Source organism: Daphnia magna, linkage group LG5 (assembly GCF_020631705.1).
Source record: "Daphnia magna isolate NIES linkage group LG5, ASM2063170v1.1, whole genome shotgun sequence".
NCBI classification, from domain to species: domain Eukaryota; kingdom Metazoa; phylum Arthropoda; class Branchiopoda; order Diplostraca; family Daphniidae; genus Daphnia; species Daphnia magna.
Window position 1 is genome coordinate 12,225,309 of NC_059186.1, and position 18,783 is coordinate 12,244,091.

Here is an 18,783-nt window from a genome sequence, read left to right on the forward strand (position 1 = left end):
ACAACGGTGCCATCTAGTTCAAAACGGCGTTTGCTTATTTATTTAAATTTAAAAGCAAAAGCGGCAAAAGATTTGCTTTTATTCCCAACCTCCCAACTCCCAAGTCACGCTTACGCAGCAACATTTCTAGCAGACGACGTTTACACGTCGTAATGGAATATTACGTTGTTCAATGTCGTTCACTGATAAATACAATTACGTCATACAGAAATAATGTTAAAAATTTGACGAGTTGACTATTCACGTATAGTCTCGACTCTTCTATGACGGTTTGCGTCTCTCAGAGATCCGGTTCACAATTAATCAGTCTTTATTGGGTGCCATATAAAATTTAAATCGTTGGCCCATAAAATCGTTTCATGTTCGTTTTGATCTAAGTGGAAGAAGAAGCTGGGTCTTCCACTTACATAACTTTTCTTTTTGACTAGTTTACTGAAAGTGCAATGGAAATAGACCAGTCATCAGTCATTGCTCAGGTTTCTCCTGGGACTGTATCACAAGTTGATAAGAGGTATTATTTCAATACACATACATTAGCAAAACTTTGTTTACCAATTGTTCATCACTTTTCATAACCTATTAAAGTTGGTGGAGCCCAAGCAATTTCATACAGTGGTGCCCTACATCAATGTCTCTCCTTCAGATAGCAGAACGTAGGATTCTTAAAGGTAAGTTTTCCATTTTGGTTTGTTGTGAAGCCACTTTTTAACTATTATGACCATCAGTAATCAAGACACCATTTGAGGGGAAATATGTCAATGTTGGCAAGTGTGTTGGAGGTGTTGAGAACAAAATATGGACCTTGGTGCTAAACAAGAATGCAGAAAAAACACCATTAGTTTTGCTTCATGGCTTTGCTTCGGGTGTTGCATTGTGGTGTCTTAACCTTGATACCCTTGCATGGAATAGGCCTGTATATGCCATGGACCTTTTAGGTACTGTGTGATTTTATTTCTTGCCAATTTTTTTTATTTATACACAATCTTTTTCTTTCAGGTTTTGGTTCCAGCAGTAGACCAAATTTCAGTAGCAATGCTTTAGAAGCAGAATCCCAAATGGTAAAATCTATTGAAGAATGGAGAAAGCAAGTTGGACTGGAAAAATTTGTTTTGCTTGGTCATAGGTAAAATATTCACAAAAAATCACTGGTTAAATATTTTACTACACTACTAGATTGTTAAATTGTGAGGCAGTATGGGAGGCTTCCTTGCCTCCGCTTACGCTCTACAACATCCAGACCGTGTTACGCACGTTATCCTGGCAGATCCGTGGGGATTTCCCGATCGGCCTTCTGGTAATGATGCCAATACCCGTATTCGAATTCCTTTTTGGGTTAAGGGAATCGCATATCTACTTCAGCCTTTCAACCCACTTTGGCTAATCCGGGTGTCAGGACCTCTAGGTTTGCAATCATTACATGTTTTGCCAACAATTTAACGTTTGGCAAGCTGGTAAAATCGATAACCCTCGTCTCCTCACCGATATTTAGGACCTCGTATAGTGCAGCGTGCTCGTCCCGACATATTTCGAAAATATACCGAAGCGGTCGAGGATGCCGATGTAGCCATTTCGGAATACATTTATCATTGCAATGCACAAAATCCGACGTACGTCTCTCAACAATTCAAGATGATGATTTGCTTATAAGTTTATGTGTTTCCTTTTTTGCTCCCTATTCTCGTTTTAGAGGGGAAGCGTGCTTTCATGCTATGGTAAGTATGTCTAATATCCATATACTAACGGAATTTCATATAGATTTTTTCGTAGTTTGGATTCGAAACTAACCTTGCATTCTATTTGTTCAATATTAAGATGGCGAGTTTTGGATGGGCCAAATATCCCATGCTGCATCGAATCTCGGCCCTGAGATCAGATGTTCCTCTGACATTTATCTATGGAGCGAGGTCGTGGGTCGATAGACATCCAGGCCAGATTATTAAAGAAAACAGAAAAGAGTCGTCGGTTGAAATGCACGTAAGTGGATAGTTGTTACATTTTTCGTTTGTTTTGGCCCTCTGTGTAAAAGTGAATTGTTCGTTTTAGGTTATTGGCGGGGCTGGTCATCACGTGTACGCAGACAAAAAGGACGAGTTTCATCGTCTTGTGTTGGCAGCCTGCCAATCAGCGGATAGTTTGTCCGTCACGAGGAATGTAATGGTCGAAGAGAAATCTACTGAAGCTGAAGAGCGGGTGCACGAGTTGCAAACAGAAATTAGTCATACGGTCTTAGGAGCGATGCAAGTAACCGAAACACTTGAAAGACCTTGAAACCCATAGAAATGGATATGAAAAGAATTGCCTGTGTTGAAAGCAAACTTTGCATACCAAACATATGTAAATTCTGTTCGAATGTGTGCACTTTCGAGTTAGTGAACTCACAAGAATGTAGGGTGCTCCGTTCAACAACATTTCTTTCCTTCGTTTTTGTTATTCGTGCTGTATACGAGAGAATAAAGAATATAATTAATTGCTTTCAAAAAAGGAAACATCACTTGGTTAATTATCAAGGGTTTAGTAAATAAATGAGTTAAGAAGCAAAATCTGAAAAAGATGACCCAGAAACGGTATAGCATTTTTCATTTTCAGGACATTCCGGTTTCTAACGATCAGATGTTGCGGAGCAGCAATTCAACTTTCTTAGAAGCTGTTAATGAAATACAGAGATATCGACATAAACTTCAGTGCAATACCTACCGTAAACAACAGTATAATCAGAATTAATAAGCAAACTACTTACGTCCACGGATTCCTCGGTGTGGCATTGCTTCACCAAGTCTCTTGACAAACCGACAGCTTCGGGTTGCAAATCTCTGGGTAAGGATTGAATGGAATCCATAAGGATCCGTGCGTTATTTGTGAAAGGAATGGACAACTTTCCGCACAGGGAAACAATTAACCTATATTAATTTTAAAGAAGACCAAAACGAAATTTTTAACTAGCTCGACTCGCGACAGACTACGCATTTCGTGAATTTAATACCTGTCTGCTTGCAGAATGTTCGAACTTAAAAGATGGTCAATGAAACGGCGCAAGATGGCGACATCATTCTCGATAGTCAATTGAGCACGATACACACAATCAACGACCAATGCGCGAAGTGATGCCAACGAGATATCTCTAGCTGACAGCATAGAATCCTGTAAAAGCGTAATAAGGAAGGCTTAGCAAACTTACTCGAGCGATACGATCTAATGGTACACACTTTGACGAGAATCAAGGCTGATTTTAAGTCGTAATATGTGAACTCGACAAGACCAGCAAAACCTAATGTCGAGTAGCGAGTCCTTTCCAATAGCAAAGCATGGAAACAAAACAGAGCAAGAGAAATTCGTCGCCAGGGTTCACTGCGGAATATGACGTTTTCCTTCTCCAACTGGGACGGATTGGCTGACTGGAAACTCGATTCCGCAGACGATGCCCGCGCGCTTGAGAAATCGTGTACGAAATCGAGGCGAAGGATTTCTAAGAGGCCATCTCGGAAACATGAAGGCGATTCACAAACAGTTTTGACACCTAATTTAAACAAAAATGCGTTGGAAAAATAATTTAAACTAGGCATATCAAAGTTGCATACAAAACTGTAATGCCATAGGTGAATATTGCGACGAGGCGTAGCCAATCAACCATAGACGGAATTCGTTCCCAAAGTCCTTTTGTTCCATACGCAGTTGATCCACAATTTCATCCACAAGATCCGGATACAAATGGATGTTTTGTACAACGGCCCAGTTACCTTCGTCGGCACATCTACGTACTAGGTTGTAAACCGTTCGATCCTGTCCATCAAAAGCAAAAATGCAATTCTCAAACTTCCTTATCAAAATTTAGTTTTTTGTTTCTGTCTTATTTTACCGATCCCCGTCCTAACGTGAATGACTTGATTCTGTTGCGATTATCTAATTTCTTTTCACACAACGATGAAATGCTTTGACAAGGATCAATGTTTCCTGCCACAAAGCAGAGAACCGGTACGGTGGATTTCGATTCTTCGTAAGCTCCTTGAAGGTCGTTGATGATATTTTCCGAATAATTGGGTCCCAAAATGGCTTTGATAAAAGTCTGCGCAATAATAATATATAAAAAGCTTGATTCGAAAGTGTTCGAAAGGTATGGTCTACGGTACATTAACTGAAGCCGCAAAACAGTCCGGTTTTAAATGTTTGATGATAAGAAGCTGTTCCAAAGGCTCTAGCTGGTGCCACGGGGAAGGCAAGTTTCTCGCTAGATGGGATGGAAGGCAGAACTCTTGCCATTCTTGAGCATTGCATTCCATATGCTGAGGCAATTCTTTCAACCTATTCAGCCCATACAATGACATGTAACACAAAGGCGAATGCACCTCTTGAAAATACCTTTCTACGGTTTGACTCAATTCCATAATATGTTGCCAAGTTTTGCCATCAATCCAAGATGGACCAATCCAATGACTTGGAGGCAATGGGGTTTCCGCGTACAGTCGATCAATCGTTTCTTGCTGGACATTACCCTATAACGTGACATGTAATGTATCATCGTACGCGTTAATATCGTATCAATACATGCATATCTCATGTCTACCTTGGAACGAAGGGCTGCAAATGCCAATAGGACAGTAAACAGCTGCCTATCGGTGTTGAATAAAGCCCGACAAATGGAATGATGAAGAGTTCTGCTGAAATGTTCATTGACGTAAACGATCCTTTCACTGATGAGCAACGATGTTTGACTCGTCACCGTCGACTGAAAAAGTGACAAGAAACAAGTTAAAACCAAGGCAGTTAACGTCTTAGTTAACTGTCTTTGCTTGGATATCGGAAAATGCGATAAATGGACGTACATTTGTGAACAGATTAATGAACCAAGGCAAGGAAAACTGATAGACTTTGTTGAGATGTCTCAGTTGACCGATGCATGAGTACAATGATGCTGCATGGGAAGCGACAGCCCTAATCGAAAACTGCAATGTGGATTACGGAAAAATCTTGAATTTATTCCAACTGACATACCGGTAACTCTCGCGCACCTGGTCAATTTCCTGTTCTGACTTCTGGATTTCCTTTTGCTTGACGCTGATACCTTCGGACGTGATCTGTAGAAATATGCGACGTAGATGGCAAGTCAAATAAACAACCAACATTATAAATACCTTGGAGCTGTACAGAGTCTTTGTTGCCGTCTCATCTTCCAAAATATTTCCACGAGAAGAAGAAAGAACGTAGAGGATACGGTCTTCAAGATCCCTGGTAAAGGAATTAGATGTTGGGGTTACTCTAGAATCTCGTTGTATTCAGCTGTGGCCTTCCTACCTGATCTGTCTTTGGTTGCTAGCGCTTTGGACCATTAGCATTTGCTTTTGTTCCTCAAGTTCCGGACGTTCGTTAGATAAGAAAAGGCTCAGGAATTTATCCTCTAGCCCGGCACGGCTCAATCGGAAATTGATTATGGTCAACTGTGACATCAAAATGGATTACAAGATGAACAGTAGAATAACTGCTAAAACTACCTTTGAAGCGAGCTCTAAATTAGAGGCAGAATTTTCTTCTTTTGTAATCAAATATAAACGGAACTTGGGAGACCATTGAATCAATTCGGAACCTATTTGAATAACTGTCTTCTCGTTCGAGGTGAACGTTCGTTTCTCCAACAAATTGTCTGCGAAAAATTAAACAATTCAATATTTCAGGATGTATGCAACAAGTTCTCCCTATCATGAATTAATATACCAAGCTCCGGATCCAGTTTGTCTTTAACATTGACCATTACAACTATGTGGCCTTCCGATATGGCCGTTTTGAGTTCCCTCACATAATTAGCGTCATCGTAACGGATCTGCTTCACTTGATTTTTCGTCTCAGTATTAACGATCCATTTTAATCCTTGATCTATATAAAAATTGCCTCGTAAAATTTCGGGTAGTTATTTATCTTTCAATTAGTAGAGACCTTGAGGGTCAAAAAGTAAAGGCCAGCGTTGGCAGTGAGTCGTGATTATTCCATTGTCTAGGGAATACCTGTCGGACGGTAGGCCAGCAAGGTTCCAAGCCCTTATCTTAACCGGATCGATCAAGCAGTCTACTAGCGAAAAGTTGTTACTGTGTGGGATCTTACATTCTTCAATGAGTTGCAACCACTTGTGAAGGCAATCCTGTCAATGAACCGTCAACAAAACCTGAAATTCATTTACTAAGTCAGACGCCAATGGCACTACCGTTCTTTGCTCATTTTTCATTGCCCCCAGGTACGTAATGATACTGGCAGAGAGGAGGACGTCGCCAGGCAATTGCTTTAATCGAAAATCGAGGTTGTTGGAGGATGTTTTCCAGTTTTCTTGCTCGCCACCTAAACCTCCAATCAATTTCTCTGCTCGTTCCATTTTCTGATGACATTGCTCAATACTATCTTCCAAGTCTTTTTTCTTTTTGGACATGGCAGCAAAGTCGTCATTCAAGCCTTGCAATTTATCAGAGATCTACGTTGACATCAAGTTTCGTTGAAATCAGCTGTTGATTAAAGAAAACTTTTTTAAAATTTGACCTGCTGTAATTGGTTATGTTTCTCTGATAAACGTTTCATTTGTCGAGCCAGTTCCTGCTCAGCTTCTTGCAATTTGGCACGTTTGGGTGCAACGATTTTAATAACCCGGTCGTAAACTTCCATTGCCCTAACCCATCGACAAAGTCCTTCGCAAGCTGTCGAAACATGTCGCACAATATTTGGGTTGAACTCTGGATTAGGAATATATCTAGAAATCAAACCAATTAAATTTAAAAGACGAATCGCTAATAACGCGTGCCAATAATTTTACTTTTCACGTATACGTTTCATAACATTCGAAGGAATGTTGTCCTTGTCGTAGGAACGTAAGAGATCCAAAAAACGAAGGTCTCCCAGGATTTTCTGGGCAGCTTGCCAGTAGTTGTCCGTTATTTTACCTGTGCTCATATCCAATTTCTTGACGGGTGGAATTTGTTTCATGACGCAAACAGCTTCCATTACCTGTCAAAGGAAGAAATAGAACCCAATTTTTTTTCTCCTGGGAAGACTTGTCACGTTGGAGGGTGCATTACCAGTTTCACGATAGACGGTGGATGTCGCATTGACTTGACTAAGGTAATGTCAGCTGGTTTCAGCGTATCCAGGGCATTGATGGCTGCATCTAGAGCCGGAGTGGCTTCGGCTAAGTCACTTTCACATTCGTCTTTGATGGCTTGTGCCGCTGCAGCAGCTTCGTTAGCTAAACTTTCATCAGCTGCAATGATTTCTTTTTGGGCTTCCACTTTAACAGTGTCTTGTTCAATTTTCACCATGAGACTTTCCGTTTCTGCTGAAGTGTCAACAAGTTGCGGCTGAAGACTCCGGAGCTCCTCCTGCATGACGACAACCTGTGAAGCGGCGAACTGCAATTTGCCCAGGCCGACATTATAACGATCCTTTTGTTGCAGCAAATCTTTCTCTTTACTAAGCCACAGCGTCCGAAAATTTGACAAGAGTTCCAAATAAGCAGCACTAGAATGCTGAGCCATCCCTTTGCTAAAAACGACAAAGGAAAAAAAAAAAGACGATTAACAAGTTTCCAAGGAAAACTCTTGATTTATACCTTTCACTGTAGAGCCGCATGCTGTTGTGGACGTTTTTGAAATAATTGGAGTAATTTAACTGCAGTTTATCACTAAGACCGGGAATGTCGTCTAGCCATTTCTTAGCGATAACCTCCAATGTTTCCTCCGGCCAAGGTTCGAACCAGAGAATAGATGCAAATTTGAAGACAGTAGGGTACCGCGAAAGGTGGATGTAGCACGAATCTCTTGGAGAGACACACAACGCAACACGCAAGTTTTCGTCGACTTGCAATAGAATTTGATTAAAGGTGGCCTATTAGCAATTAAATAAAGAGTTTTAAATGCAATTCCTTTATTAAGTTGATATTCGAAAGAAATTTACGATTTCTTTTGTGCGCTTTTGGTAAAGTTCAGTCATTTCCTGGCGTTCTTCGTTAGTAAAGAGTTCGGAAATTTCGTATCCGCATATCAGTCGTCCGATATAATCGAAAAAGATTCGTTTCTGGAAGTCGGCTGCATTACATAAGAAGACAATTTTTTCGTGCTGGATACCCGAACGATGGATCAGTTTTTTAACGTCTTCTTTCCATTCGTGGACTCCGTAATTCCTGCCGGCTCTTATCTACATATTGTTTTAAATTATAGAAATGTTGGTAATGGAGATCAGCAATCTTTTGTGATTCTGAAACCTGAAAGATTTTGTAATCGAGTAGCAAAGCGGCTACAGTAGCGCAACTACGGCGACCTCTTCCAGCATCACCGATCAGAATCACGTGACCCCTTGGACGATTCAGTGCGTGACTGATGTGGAGAATGTGATAGGCAACATTGAGCGAAATGACCAATTTAATTGGAGCCGATACTGTGCTTTCCTTGTTGTGCTGTTCCAGCCTAGCCTCCATCAATTGGATTATGGCATCCATATCTGTCACCTGAATATAGTTTTCAGATTAGCATAAATCTATAAATACTTGGTGACTTTGATAAGAGTTTACCTCGTCGCAAATGATTTCTGCGGACTTTAAACTTGGCAATTTGGAGAAATGAATTTTAGGCAGGATCGTGTAATCTGCCCCGCCCATTGCTGAGGCGAACAAATACTTGCTGAGATTCTGTTTAAAGTGAACCAAGCCAATGCGATCCAAATGATTGATGAACCATTGACGATCCGCATCTGACATGAGTCGGTCTGCCCAAACGCGGCAGGTTTCATGGATCCACAAACGATGCAATTTGTTGACATTGCTTAAATTAGCAGCAGGGACGTTCATCATTCCCTGAATTACCCGATTCACACACGATGCACTCACACAATAATGAGCTACTTTCTGTAGAGCCTTTTCCTCCCAAACTTGGTATAAATCTACCGTGGCAACGGACACAGCCTTTGAAATTAATTAAAGTAATTCAATGAATTAAAGTACAATATCAGAATTTTACAGCATATGAACCAAACCTTGGCCAGCTTAGACACTGCATTGACAAAACCTGGCGATGAGAAATGGCGTTCCATGATTGTAGACGTCATCGTTACGAGGCTGTCGGTTGTGAAGGGATCAATGAAAATTGTGTTCATGTGGCGATGCAACCGAACATCAAATTCTTCGGGAAAGCGGTCGGTCAATCTGACGGATGTTATCAGATGCTGAAAATTTAAAATGTAAATTCATCAAATCTTCTATGTCAGACTAAAACCACAGTACTATAAACTCACAATATCCACTAGTTCCATTTTTGATGCGGTTTTCCCGTCGAAAACGCATTCGTAATTCAGCCAGTGTCTTAAGAGTTCTGACGAAGTTCGAATATTTCCCTCCACCGGATCACTAGTAATGAGATCGTCGACAAATAGGACGCAGCGTCGGCCAAGTGCTGGACCATAAACTCCTTTCCTACGTCGATCCAAGCCAATCATGACCGAAGTCAGTAAAGAAGATGACGTCGTGACTGGTGTCACATGGACAATGTTGTGAACAAATCGATCTTTAGGCAAGTCTTCTATGACGAACTGAGTCACTTGCGACTTTCCTACACTGGCTGGACCGAGGATTAAAACGGGAACGTTTCCGTTGGAGTACGCCTTGATGAAAAAATGTTGAATGGCAACGGATTCGTTGCTAACAATGATTCGAGGTCCATTAAAGCTTTTGGGGATTGATGGAAGGGCATCTTTCCAGAGAGCCCAGTTCCCATTGAGTAAATCCAACTTGTAGGAGAAGACAGAAGACTCCGATGGAGGTAAAATAGTTCCTGTGCCAAAGCTTTCTGCGTCTTCGACGGCACTGAACAAATCAGTAAAATACTGATGGAAATGGCTCTTGCAATCGTCTGAAAACAAATCGGAACATTGACGGTTACTCTATGGCCAACGTTGAAGGATATCAGACATTTACGTTTGAATGTAGCGCCTACAGTCCAAATGGTGGAGAATGACAGCAGTTTGAGCAAAAGCAGAGTTTTCAACTGGAGGTTTTCATGGCTGGCCAGTAACGAATTGACCAATCGGGTAAAACTCTATTAATCGAAATGAATTAATAAATTGAATTTGCCACATATTAGAAGAATCAAAATTATACCACAAAGAGGTAAGGCTGAGTCGTTGGGATGATGCAGTAAGACGCAGAAGACTCAACAGTGAAGACCAAACATGGCTTTAAAATGTTTTGCACAAATTTATCCAGTAGCGGATGCAAATTTGATGGCAAGTTGGACCGTTTCAACCAACTAAGGTAGAGCGAATCAACGCTCACGATATCCTCTGCTACTCGGACTATGCCACACCGTGTAATAGTGGATGGTGAAGCATAAGTCAAATCAGATGTTTCAAAAATCAGGCGAAGTGATTGCGGAATCTGAAGAATTTCTCCCGAAGGTAGAGTCAATTTGCGACTGGCATCCAGCAAAGTGTGTAGATGTCCAACCAACTCGGAATGAACATGCCCGTCCAAAATGAGCCAACGCGGACTAGTCGGTGAGCTTGAAGACAACTCACGCAGGGCTTTCGTAATAATTCCGTCATTCCACTTATTTTTGTCCGGTTCGCTCCACTCGTAAAGATATTTGGAAGGTAAGGACCAAGGACTAATAGTCTGCATTACAACACGACCATCGTCACCACTAGCTGAGCCCATCGTGATTTTCGGATAAATTTTGGCTAAAATCTTGTAAAGAGTGCTTTTGCCCGCCAGTGTAGCTCCAAGGAGGATAACGCCATTCCGAGCCATAAGCGATTCGTGCAATTGCCAGATTTTTTCGATAAACTGCTGATTTGGAATCAAGTTGAGATCAATGCAAGCTTCTTTTACATTCTGACCGAAAACGTCTGAAGCCAAGTGATGTTCGACCGTAGTTATTGGGAAATGCTGATTGACTAGATGACGCAAGATTTGTCCTTGCTGTTTGGAAACATTAAAAATAACGTAAGATTATTGAGTTAACGTGAAATTTGTCTTGAATTACTGTCGGTGTTAACTGAGTTTCGAAAAAAGACATAAATGCACGGTGGATTATCGCCATCTCGTCGATGTTGGCTTCTTCAGCCTTTAGCATACTGGAAACCTTTAAAATTTCTCGAAGCGAACGCAAGTTTGCAGTGGTTGATACATCGGGAATGTTTTCACTTATGTCGTGCATCAGCTTAAAGATGCGTGGTCCAATACTGCACGAGTATTCAACACGAAAACGAGACTTTGTTTTACACGAAATAAATGAATAAAACAACAAAGGAAAACTAATTACGTTAAATGATTTTGAAATCCCTGAGAAAGCAGTGAAATCTTGATAATGTAGTGCAGATCCGGCGAAAGAATGGATGCCAAACGGAATAGGGACCGAAAACTGTCCGGTAAGAGCTCCCTGTGTTTGATACTTGTCGAATACTATTGCCATTGTTAATTTCTATTGCATGTCTCACTTTGTTTTGGTGGTGATAAAAATAGCCGAACCGACAGTTACTTGAACATCTGATCCCTCAAAATTGACTCGTCGAAGTCGTCGACACAGAGCCATTTGAAGCGTGTAAATTTGAACTGACATAACTGAAAGAACGTCAGGTGCCACTTGGTCAATATCGTCAAAGCAAGACCACGCTCCAGATTGTACAATACCCTAATCAACAAAAGTAAAGTTCAGACAGCAAAACCGTAATGATGTCGAGAAAACTAGTACCTTTAAAATACGGCCTATTGATTTTGTGTCCAGTCCGTCGAAGCAGTTAAAAACTAAACACTGTTTTGCCACAGCACGGGCTAATTCCTTGATGGTTTCCGTTTTACCAACGCCTTGTAAACCATGTAGCCATCCACCTTGAAACTGCTTCAACGCCAGCATCATGATCCTATTATAGATGGAAGAAATAGATAGCACGACAAAATTAATGCCAAAAGCCAAGGGAATGAAAACTAACTGGAATCCTTTCTCGGTAGCAGGCGTGAGGACTAGACGGTGGTTGTTTCCCATATATTCGAATCCATACGGAACTTGTGTCTCAACCTGGAACATAATCAACTACGAGGGGTCGTCTTCATTGGCTATTTTAGCGAATAAACCGATGTTAAATATGTCTCTGTTATTAGCTGACAAACTGATCCCGCATCTTATATCACCTTGTTATTAGCGGCTCCAACCGCTAATAGTAAAATTTTATTAGCTGTTGGAGTCGCTAATAACAAGGCGATATCATACAAATATTCTTAGATACTTGAACCTATTTGCTGTTCCAACCGCTAACAAAATGTATTTATTAGCTGTTGGAGTCGCTAATAACAAGGTGATATCATATAAATATTCTTAGATTCTTCAACCTATTTGCTGTTCCAACCGCTAAAAAAATGTATTTATTAGCTGTTGGAGTCGCTAATAACAAGGTGATAAGGTAATAACAAGCTAATAACAAGCTAATAACGGCCGTATAAGGCCGTTTTCCTTGTTTTTTTCAGTGCTTTCACGCTATAGCGTTCACGAGGAAGGAAATGAATTTAACTTTTTGTACGACATACAGGTAAACGGTGTCTCGCGCCGTGTGGCGCTTCGACCGTGCTCGGAAGGGGCTGCGTTAACGTCGCCCCCGGAGGGGGCCCCTGACGTTAAACGCAAGCGCCCCTCCCTCGTGAACGCTAAAGCGAGAAAGCACAGAAAAAAAAAAGAAAAACGGACCTTTTCTGGCCCTCTGATTGGCTTGGCAAGCAAGTCAAAACCGTCTTTGTTAGCGGTTGGAACAGCAAATAGATTCAAGAATCTAAGAATATTTGTATGATATCGCCTTGTTATTAGCGACTCCAACAGCTAATAAAATTATTAGCGGTTGGAACAGCAAATAGGTTCAAGTATCTAAAAATATTTATATTATATCGCCTTGTTATTAGCGACTCCAACAGCTAATAAAATTTGACTATTAGCGATTGGAGCCGCTAATAACAAGGCGATATAAGATGCGGGATCGGTTTGTCAGCTAATAACAGAGACATATTTAACATCGGTTTATTCGCTAAAGTAGCTAAAGAAGAAACCCCAACTACGAGTATTCAACGCATTCTCGAGCTTGCCAGTTATTGTATGGACTCACCATTGCGACAGTTAAATGTCCAAGACCCTCTAAGGCATCCGTGTTCCAATAGTATCTCAAATTCTTTTGCCAATAAAAGTCATCCAGGCTTGAAACATATTTCGACTTCATTCGTTGGATAATATCTCGACTGTTGAGGTAAAACATTATCAGATTGTTGAGCGTAATCCGAACGGTCGGAGTTGGCCTATTTTTTATCAATGACGTGAAGTGTGTTACTAAAGAACTTGTTGACGACTCCAGCTCCTGAATAAATCCACAAATACGAAATCAACTTCTTGCAGGATTTCAGTAGGAAAGAAACGGCTACGACGTTACACTCCATTTATTGCCGGCCGTGATTGTGTCGGTGACAGACTTCGTCCAATTAATGGCTGACGCGCAGTAAATGGACTGGCCTGGATAGCGTTCAAGGTATTCCATGTTCGGCTGATTGCTCCATTCAGTCATGGCCACATATGTATAGTGAACTAGAGCGTCTTTCATAGCGTCGTCGACTTCGGACATCCATAATTCTACCATTCCCTATCAACAACAAAATTGCTATTGTTCGAGAGAAAACCGATTTATAACTAAATACGTACTTTGCTTCTGGCTGGAACAATGGGCTCGCGGAAGCGAACAATTTCACGATCTTTCTCATAGTTACCTTCGGAAATCATGGCTTCGATTTCCTGGCTGGAATTAAACATTAGACGGCCAATACCATCGAAACACTTGCGCAAATGTGGCTGAATGCGCTCTGGTTCTTTGGTTTTTGACAAAATCTCCAGCAATTCGTCATTGGACAGAAAGTAAAACCTGGAGAAAAAGATACGTTTTTTCTCCAGATAATCGTGTAGTCCTTTCTGAATGTCTTCCAAAATGGCGAAAGCCTCTCGTAGCTCGTCCAAAAGGCCAGGACGTGAAGCGGCCACCAAAACACGAGGCTCACCAGTTGCTGCCGACATCAACGACCGCCACATTGAATCTACGTGGGAAAACTTGGCAGCATCGCTAGCCATTTGCCGCTGAATATCTTCCGAGCTGAAGATGGGCTCCAGATATAGCCAAGTATTTTGCACTTTCATCCAGACATCCATAGTATCCTGGACCCCGACCAGCTGTTCCTCCCACGACTGAAGGACCGGCTCCAATGGGGCGATGTAGGGCGACGCGTGCATCGTTTGCGCCCGTAGAATGTGGTCATCCACAAGGGCTGAATTATTTTAAACTGGCCGGTTAAAAACCTTAGTTGTTTATACATCCAAAAGCAAATATCACCTTGAATTTCCTCAATTCCTGTCAAAACACTTACATCCGAATCTCGGTACGGTAAGAATTCGAAACAAATTTCATTCCATTCTGACTGCATGCGCTGAAGCGTTTCTTCTAACGCAAACTCTTTGGTGGCAGTGATGCTGACTTCTTCGATGCGACTGATATACTGCATTAGACCAGCTGAAACCAATTCAGCCAATGAAGTGTCTGGTTCGGGACACATGGGTGATTCGAAATTTTGACTAATCTGCAAGGCAACTCGGTCAATTTGATTCCAACAATTGGTACACACTAACCTTACCAATATCCAATGTCTTTCTCGAAGTCCAGGATTGCAGACGGCATGCAGTAACGGTAAATAACCCATAAACTTTACAATACGTTTACGGACAGTATCGGTCACACGTTTAGCGGCCGTGACGTCAGCGAAAACGATGGCAAGTTGCTGCATCTGTTTGTACATGGCATTGATTTCACTGGCAATCATTTGAGAATCCAACTTGCGAAAAGGACCTATATCGGAAATTCAATTAAAACTCAATTGCTCAATTCATTTATCGACTGTAAAAGTTTGTTACCATGGAACCAAACATCGTGGCTTTCGTGGAACTTATAGGCGACGTGCCACAGTTGGTAATAAGGCTCAATAAGCTGGATGAGGGCCGGAAGGGTAGGAACGTGAGTCACTGACCATTCCAGCAATGTTTCATCGTTATTGATTTCCTCCAATTCAATTTGCGCGGCCTGTAGTTTTTTATGTAAATCTTGTAGTAAAGTCGTGCTGGAAATCATCTCTTCAGTCGTCAACGCTGTCGTTTCCTTGTTCTTGAAATTATCCAAAGCTTCTCCGTACTCGGCTAATCGCCCCAAGAACAATTGGGTTCGTTCCTTCAACGATCGCTCCGTTTCGACGCGAATCCGCTGGAGACGAGTCGAACTGACTTGCAAAACGGAATCCAAGTCACTAGGCCAATGAAAAAGGCGGCAGCTCAAAGACAAATCGTCCTCTGAAAATTCGTAAAAAATTTGGTTTGAATTATTTAATTAATTTTGATTGATTGGTTTTATTAATGTGAATCAAATTAAAATATTATTTATATACGTATTACTTTGAAGCATGGTATAGTTGAGCAAAGTGAGCAATCGTGAACCGGCAGCATTCACTTCAAGCAACATTTCCGGTAAACTTTGCGTTTGGGAGCGGTGGACGTAGTCGACAGATTCGACCAATTGGGCGGTGGTTTCCGGCACTTGACTGACTTTCTCCGTCACGGTTTCAAAACGAGTGCAAATTTTCCTGACTATTTGCCTGTTATCGTTCATAATTCTCTTCACTAAAGAAGACCTGATGTTGTCGATGAAATCGATCAGATATTTGTTTATCTCGTGACAATCTAAATAAAAGAGTTTGAGGTAGACGTGCGATTTGAGCAGCAGAAGCTTTTTTTTTATAGCTTCCAATTTTTCAATTCGTTTCTTGAACAGCTAACAATTACCAAAATACCACATTAGAAGATGTTAATTCAGATTTTTAAATTGTTCTAGGACACCTTTTCGTTTTCCTCCCAGGTCATTTCCCCAGAGCCTTCAAATGACTGTCGAAAACGTGGCTGAAGCATAGGTTCGTAATTGGTGTAAATATCGAAGATGTAGCGTTCAGGTACTTTTTTATTAGAGTTGACGATGTATCTTGTTTTGTTCAGGGCTAACTTGACACGGTCATCTTCCCAAGCAATTGCCACTAAAAATTCTTCACCACCTGTATAACCTGTCAAAAATTTCTTTAGTACATATAGTAAGTTTAGGATAAGTTTGCAGTGCATACCTGGTAAGAAAATTCTCTCAATGCGAGGAATTTGGCAGCTTACATAGACGATAGTTCGCAATATCTTCTCCATTTTGTGCTGAATCGTCTCATGTTTGGGTTTCACCCATACTTTTCCGTCCGACAAAGCTAACTGTAACCGGATGAAAGGAAATACTTTTGGAAAGGTATCCGCCTTGTTGTGATCATCATCGTCACCAGCCTTAAAATTCAAAACGATTAGCGTTATTACTCACATAGCCGAATGTTTTACTATTACGTCGTATGCAGTCATGAGGTCGGACCATTCATCAATCCAGCTGTACAATAGACATCGAATTTGCAAAGAAATTAAACGGGTGATACTGTTGAAGAATCGTAAAACTTGTTGCATCGACTCTCCTCGTTTCAGAGGCACCATAGCAGTCCATGTAGGTTTTTGGCGATTCAAAACCTTGCAGCATTCTGGCATCCACCTGTGACGTCCAAAATGAAGAACCATCGTCTAAGACAGAGGATATAGAAAAAGAAAATCGAACAATTTACTTTTTAACTAAAGAACTGTGGAGTTCGTGACATCGATTGCGAATCAAACCCAGAAGGGCATCTGGATCTAGGGGTTTGTTTCTTTTCCAAGGGATATCGAAAAGACGCCAGGAACGGTAGGTCGAGTCCCAGAGTTGACGCAATTCTAATGACACGGAATGTGTAGCGAAAAGATTGTGAGTAGCAAATTCACGTGCGATAAGGAATTGTTGGTGCCATGGAACCGGAGCTCTGATCAGGAGACTAGGATATTTATCCGGCCGACTTAACGCTGCGTGTCTCATGCACTTGGTGTTGACATTCGTCAATTCTTGCATGGCCCACACGGAGTGATCGACGGGTTGGATCAATTTAGGGATTCGTGTTATCATCAGCTGGAACAGTCTAGCTCGTAACGACGCGTTGTCAACCTATAATATTAAATTGCAACGTTATGGAAGTGATAATTCGTTTTCTGAAATCAAAACTTACACTGTACGATCCCCGTGGTTTGGCAAAGCAAACGGGCGTCATGGCCTCCATCCGCTGACGGATTGCTCTTCTTCTTTGCTCCTGTGGACTCAATGGTGGACTTGCCTCTGGGCATTGCTGAGATATCCTTAAATCAAAGAGTGAAATCAAGTAAGTTGTTCAATTGTGGCGTGCATTTTACGTACATAAACGAGCTGTGTGCTGCACAATGGCCTTGCAACTTGGGCCTCTTTTTCTTTTTCATCGGTTTTGCGACTTCGGCCTTACGGTACTGAAATTTTTAATCTTTATCATTAAGATTTGACAAAAAAGTAACTGATACTCTTACAGCCTTACCTTGAGTGAGACACGACAAAGGATTCCATCTTTCATAATGAAACCAACATTTGAAGGCGCTTTAGACTCGTCCATTTCGCTATCGGTTATGGGTGTGCTGCTCTATGGAATCCCATCCGCCATCTGACTTGTCGGCCTTCATAACGTAACCAACGGAACAATGTCGCCATAACAACGGGCTTGAGTAAATAGGGTTTTACGGAGGGATCTTTTTGTTAACTGGGCATCGATTTAACATTCGCTTTTGACGTAAACTTGGAAATGCATTCAGATTTTGGTAGAAAAGATTAAAGCACTGTTGGCGCCATGTAGCTAAAGAAGCCTTCGCAAACTGTGACTTGTGAAAAAGCCGACGAGACGCACGTTGCACGAAATTCATGTACTTTTTACCTTTTTTAGGGCTATTTGGGTCTTTCTGAATGAGAAGATACGATTGTGAAAGGTTTCGGCTTTGAGGCGCCTTTTTGTACATCCTACCATTCTTCAGAAGATGTAGTGTGGGGCCACCCAGTGTTAGGATCTTAATTTTAGGGTACTGCAAATTACGTACAAACGTGATTCGCGGATAGAATAAAACAAACAAAATATAAGAATAATGAATAACGAATATAAGAGGCATTTGATTCGAATTTCAAATAGAATCAACGATGAGAAATAATTATTATCGAATTCTATTTCGAAAAGAATGTCGAAATTAAAATCTTGGGGATCACTGCCATTTTAAAAAATGGCGTTGACCATTTCTGGGCAATTTTATTTGAATTCTGTGGACTTAGGGCCCTGATATGGCAACGTCTGCAGAGATACTCCCAATCCCCCATTCTTTTAGAATGGAGAACTGGTTAAAACTGGTTGATAACTATCGTTGGCTTGAGGCAACGTGTCTAGGACTTGGTGGGATGAGAAAGCAAAAGTTTTCATTGATATTGCATAAGGTGCTTGGCAGCTTTTCTGTAGTCTACGTTTTCCTTTGCTGACTTCTATAGTATTTTCGCGAAACAAAAGGGCAGAACGATTTCGAAGATGCTAGTGCGTGGCTGTCGCATAATTGTACCTTTCATAAGCGAAGACACCTGAGATGTACAGAAAAGCTCATTTTTGTATCGAAATCATCTTGTCCGAGTTCCCTCCCCACGATTTGCTGTAGGGAAGACATTTTTACTTAAAAAGCAAGTCCTTCTTCAGATAACTCAAAATCACCCTCGTTTAGCATGCTTTCTGCAACGAAAAGCGTGGGACAGCTGTCTAGGCTGTCCTTTTTTTTT

At 41.3% G+C, this 18,783-nt stretch overlaps 2 protein-coding genes across 3 annotated transcripts; one reads left to right on the forward strand and one right to left on the reverse strand.

The window, feature by feature from the left end:
* The first annotated feature begins 126 nt into the window (after positions 1–126).
* LOC116923648 ((Lyso)-N-acylphosphatidylethanolamine lipase) lies at positions 127–2,486 on the forward strand. Of its 2 annotated transcripts, XM_032930140.2 has the most exons (10): positions 128–291; positions 429–511; positions 586–668; positions 726–935; positions 997–1,123; positions 1,194–1,402; positions 1,490–1,607; positions 1,688–1,712; positions 1,813–1,974; positions 2,044–2,486. In XM_032930140.2, exons 2-10 carry the CDS (start codon positions 444–446, stop codon positions 2,266–2,268), a joined length of 1,227 nt encoding a protein of 408 aa, XP_032786031.2. In that variant the 5' UTR covers positions 128–291; positions 429–443; the 3' UTR covers positions 2,269–2,486. The 2 variants fall into 2 exon arrangements, with proteins under 2 accessions (XP_032786030.2, XP_032786031.2); XM_032930139.2 differs by having other exon boundaries at positions 127–511.
* On the reverse strand, positions 2,442–18,366 carry LOC116923637 (dynein axonemal heavy chain 3). The gene is made up of 46 exons (XM_032930118.2): positions 17,519–18,366; positions 17,368–17,453; positions 17,183–17,309; positions 16,712–17,121; positions 16,446–16,641; positions 15,912–16,388; positions 15,471–15,846; positions 14,940–15,368; positions 14,663–14,874; positions 14,365–14,608; positions 13,686–14,299; positions 13,420–13,626; positions 13,102–13,347; positions 11,944–12,029; positions 11,706–11,874; positions 11,452–11,645; positions 11,277–11,393; positions 10,998–11,196; positions 10,115–10,933; positions 9,932–10,052; positions 9,253–9,866; positions 8,995–9,183; positions 8,534–8,923; positions 8,228–8,470; positions 7,921–8,160; positions 7,577–7,851; positions 7,047–7,509; positions 6,785–6,975; positions 6,514–6,721; positions 6,188–6,448; positions 5,923–6,124; positions 5,704–5,862; positions 5,484–5,632; positions 5,287–5,429; positions 5,127–5,220; positions 4,987–5,069; positions 4,818–4,926; positions 4,559–4,720; positions 4,354–4,487; positions 4,125–4,296; positions 3,854–4,060; positions 3,576–3,777; positions 3,204–3,514; positions 2,981–3,138; positions 2,738–2,897; positions 2,442–2,644 (listed from the first exon to the last, which is right to left on the reverse strand). The coding sequence occupies exons 1-46, from the start codon at positions 17,591–17,593 to the stop codon at positions 2,600–2,602; spliced, it is 10,968 nt and encodes a 3,655-aa protein (XP_032786009.2). The 5' UTR covers positions 17,594–18,366; the 3' UTR covers positions 2,442–2,599.
* Positions 18,367–18,783: the final 417 nt, after the last annotated feature.

Bases quoted from the DNA above. Each gene is read 5' to 3' on its own strand.
- LOC116923648 (XM_032930139.2), top strand. From the start codon at position 444: ATGGAAATAGACCAGTCATCAGTCATTGCTCAGGTTTCTCCTGGGACT. The intron at 512-585 runs GTATTATTTCAA...AACCTATTAAAG, and splicing joins GTATCACAAGTTGATAAGAG to TTGGTGGAGCCCAAGCAATT. The intron at 1,124-1,193 runs GTAAAATATTCA...ATTGTGAGGCAG, and splicing joins TTTGTTTTGCTTGGTCATAG to TATGGGAGGCTTCCTTGCCT.
- LOC116923637 (XM_032930118.2), bottom strand. From the start codon at position 17,593: ATGGACGAGTCTAAAGCGCCTTCAAATGTTGGTTTCATTATGAAAGAT. The intron at 13,627-13,685 runs GTACGTATTTAG...TGTTGTTGATAG, and splicing joins TTGTTCCAGCCAGAAGCAAA to GGAATGGTAGAATTATGGAT. The intron at 5,070-5,126 runs GTATTTATAATG...ATATTTCTACAG, and splicing joins AGACTCTGTACAGCTCCAAG to ATCACGTCCGAAGGTATCAG.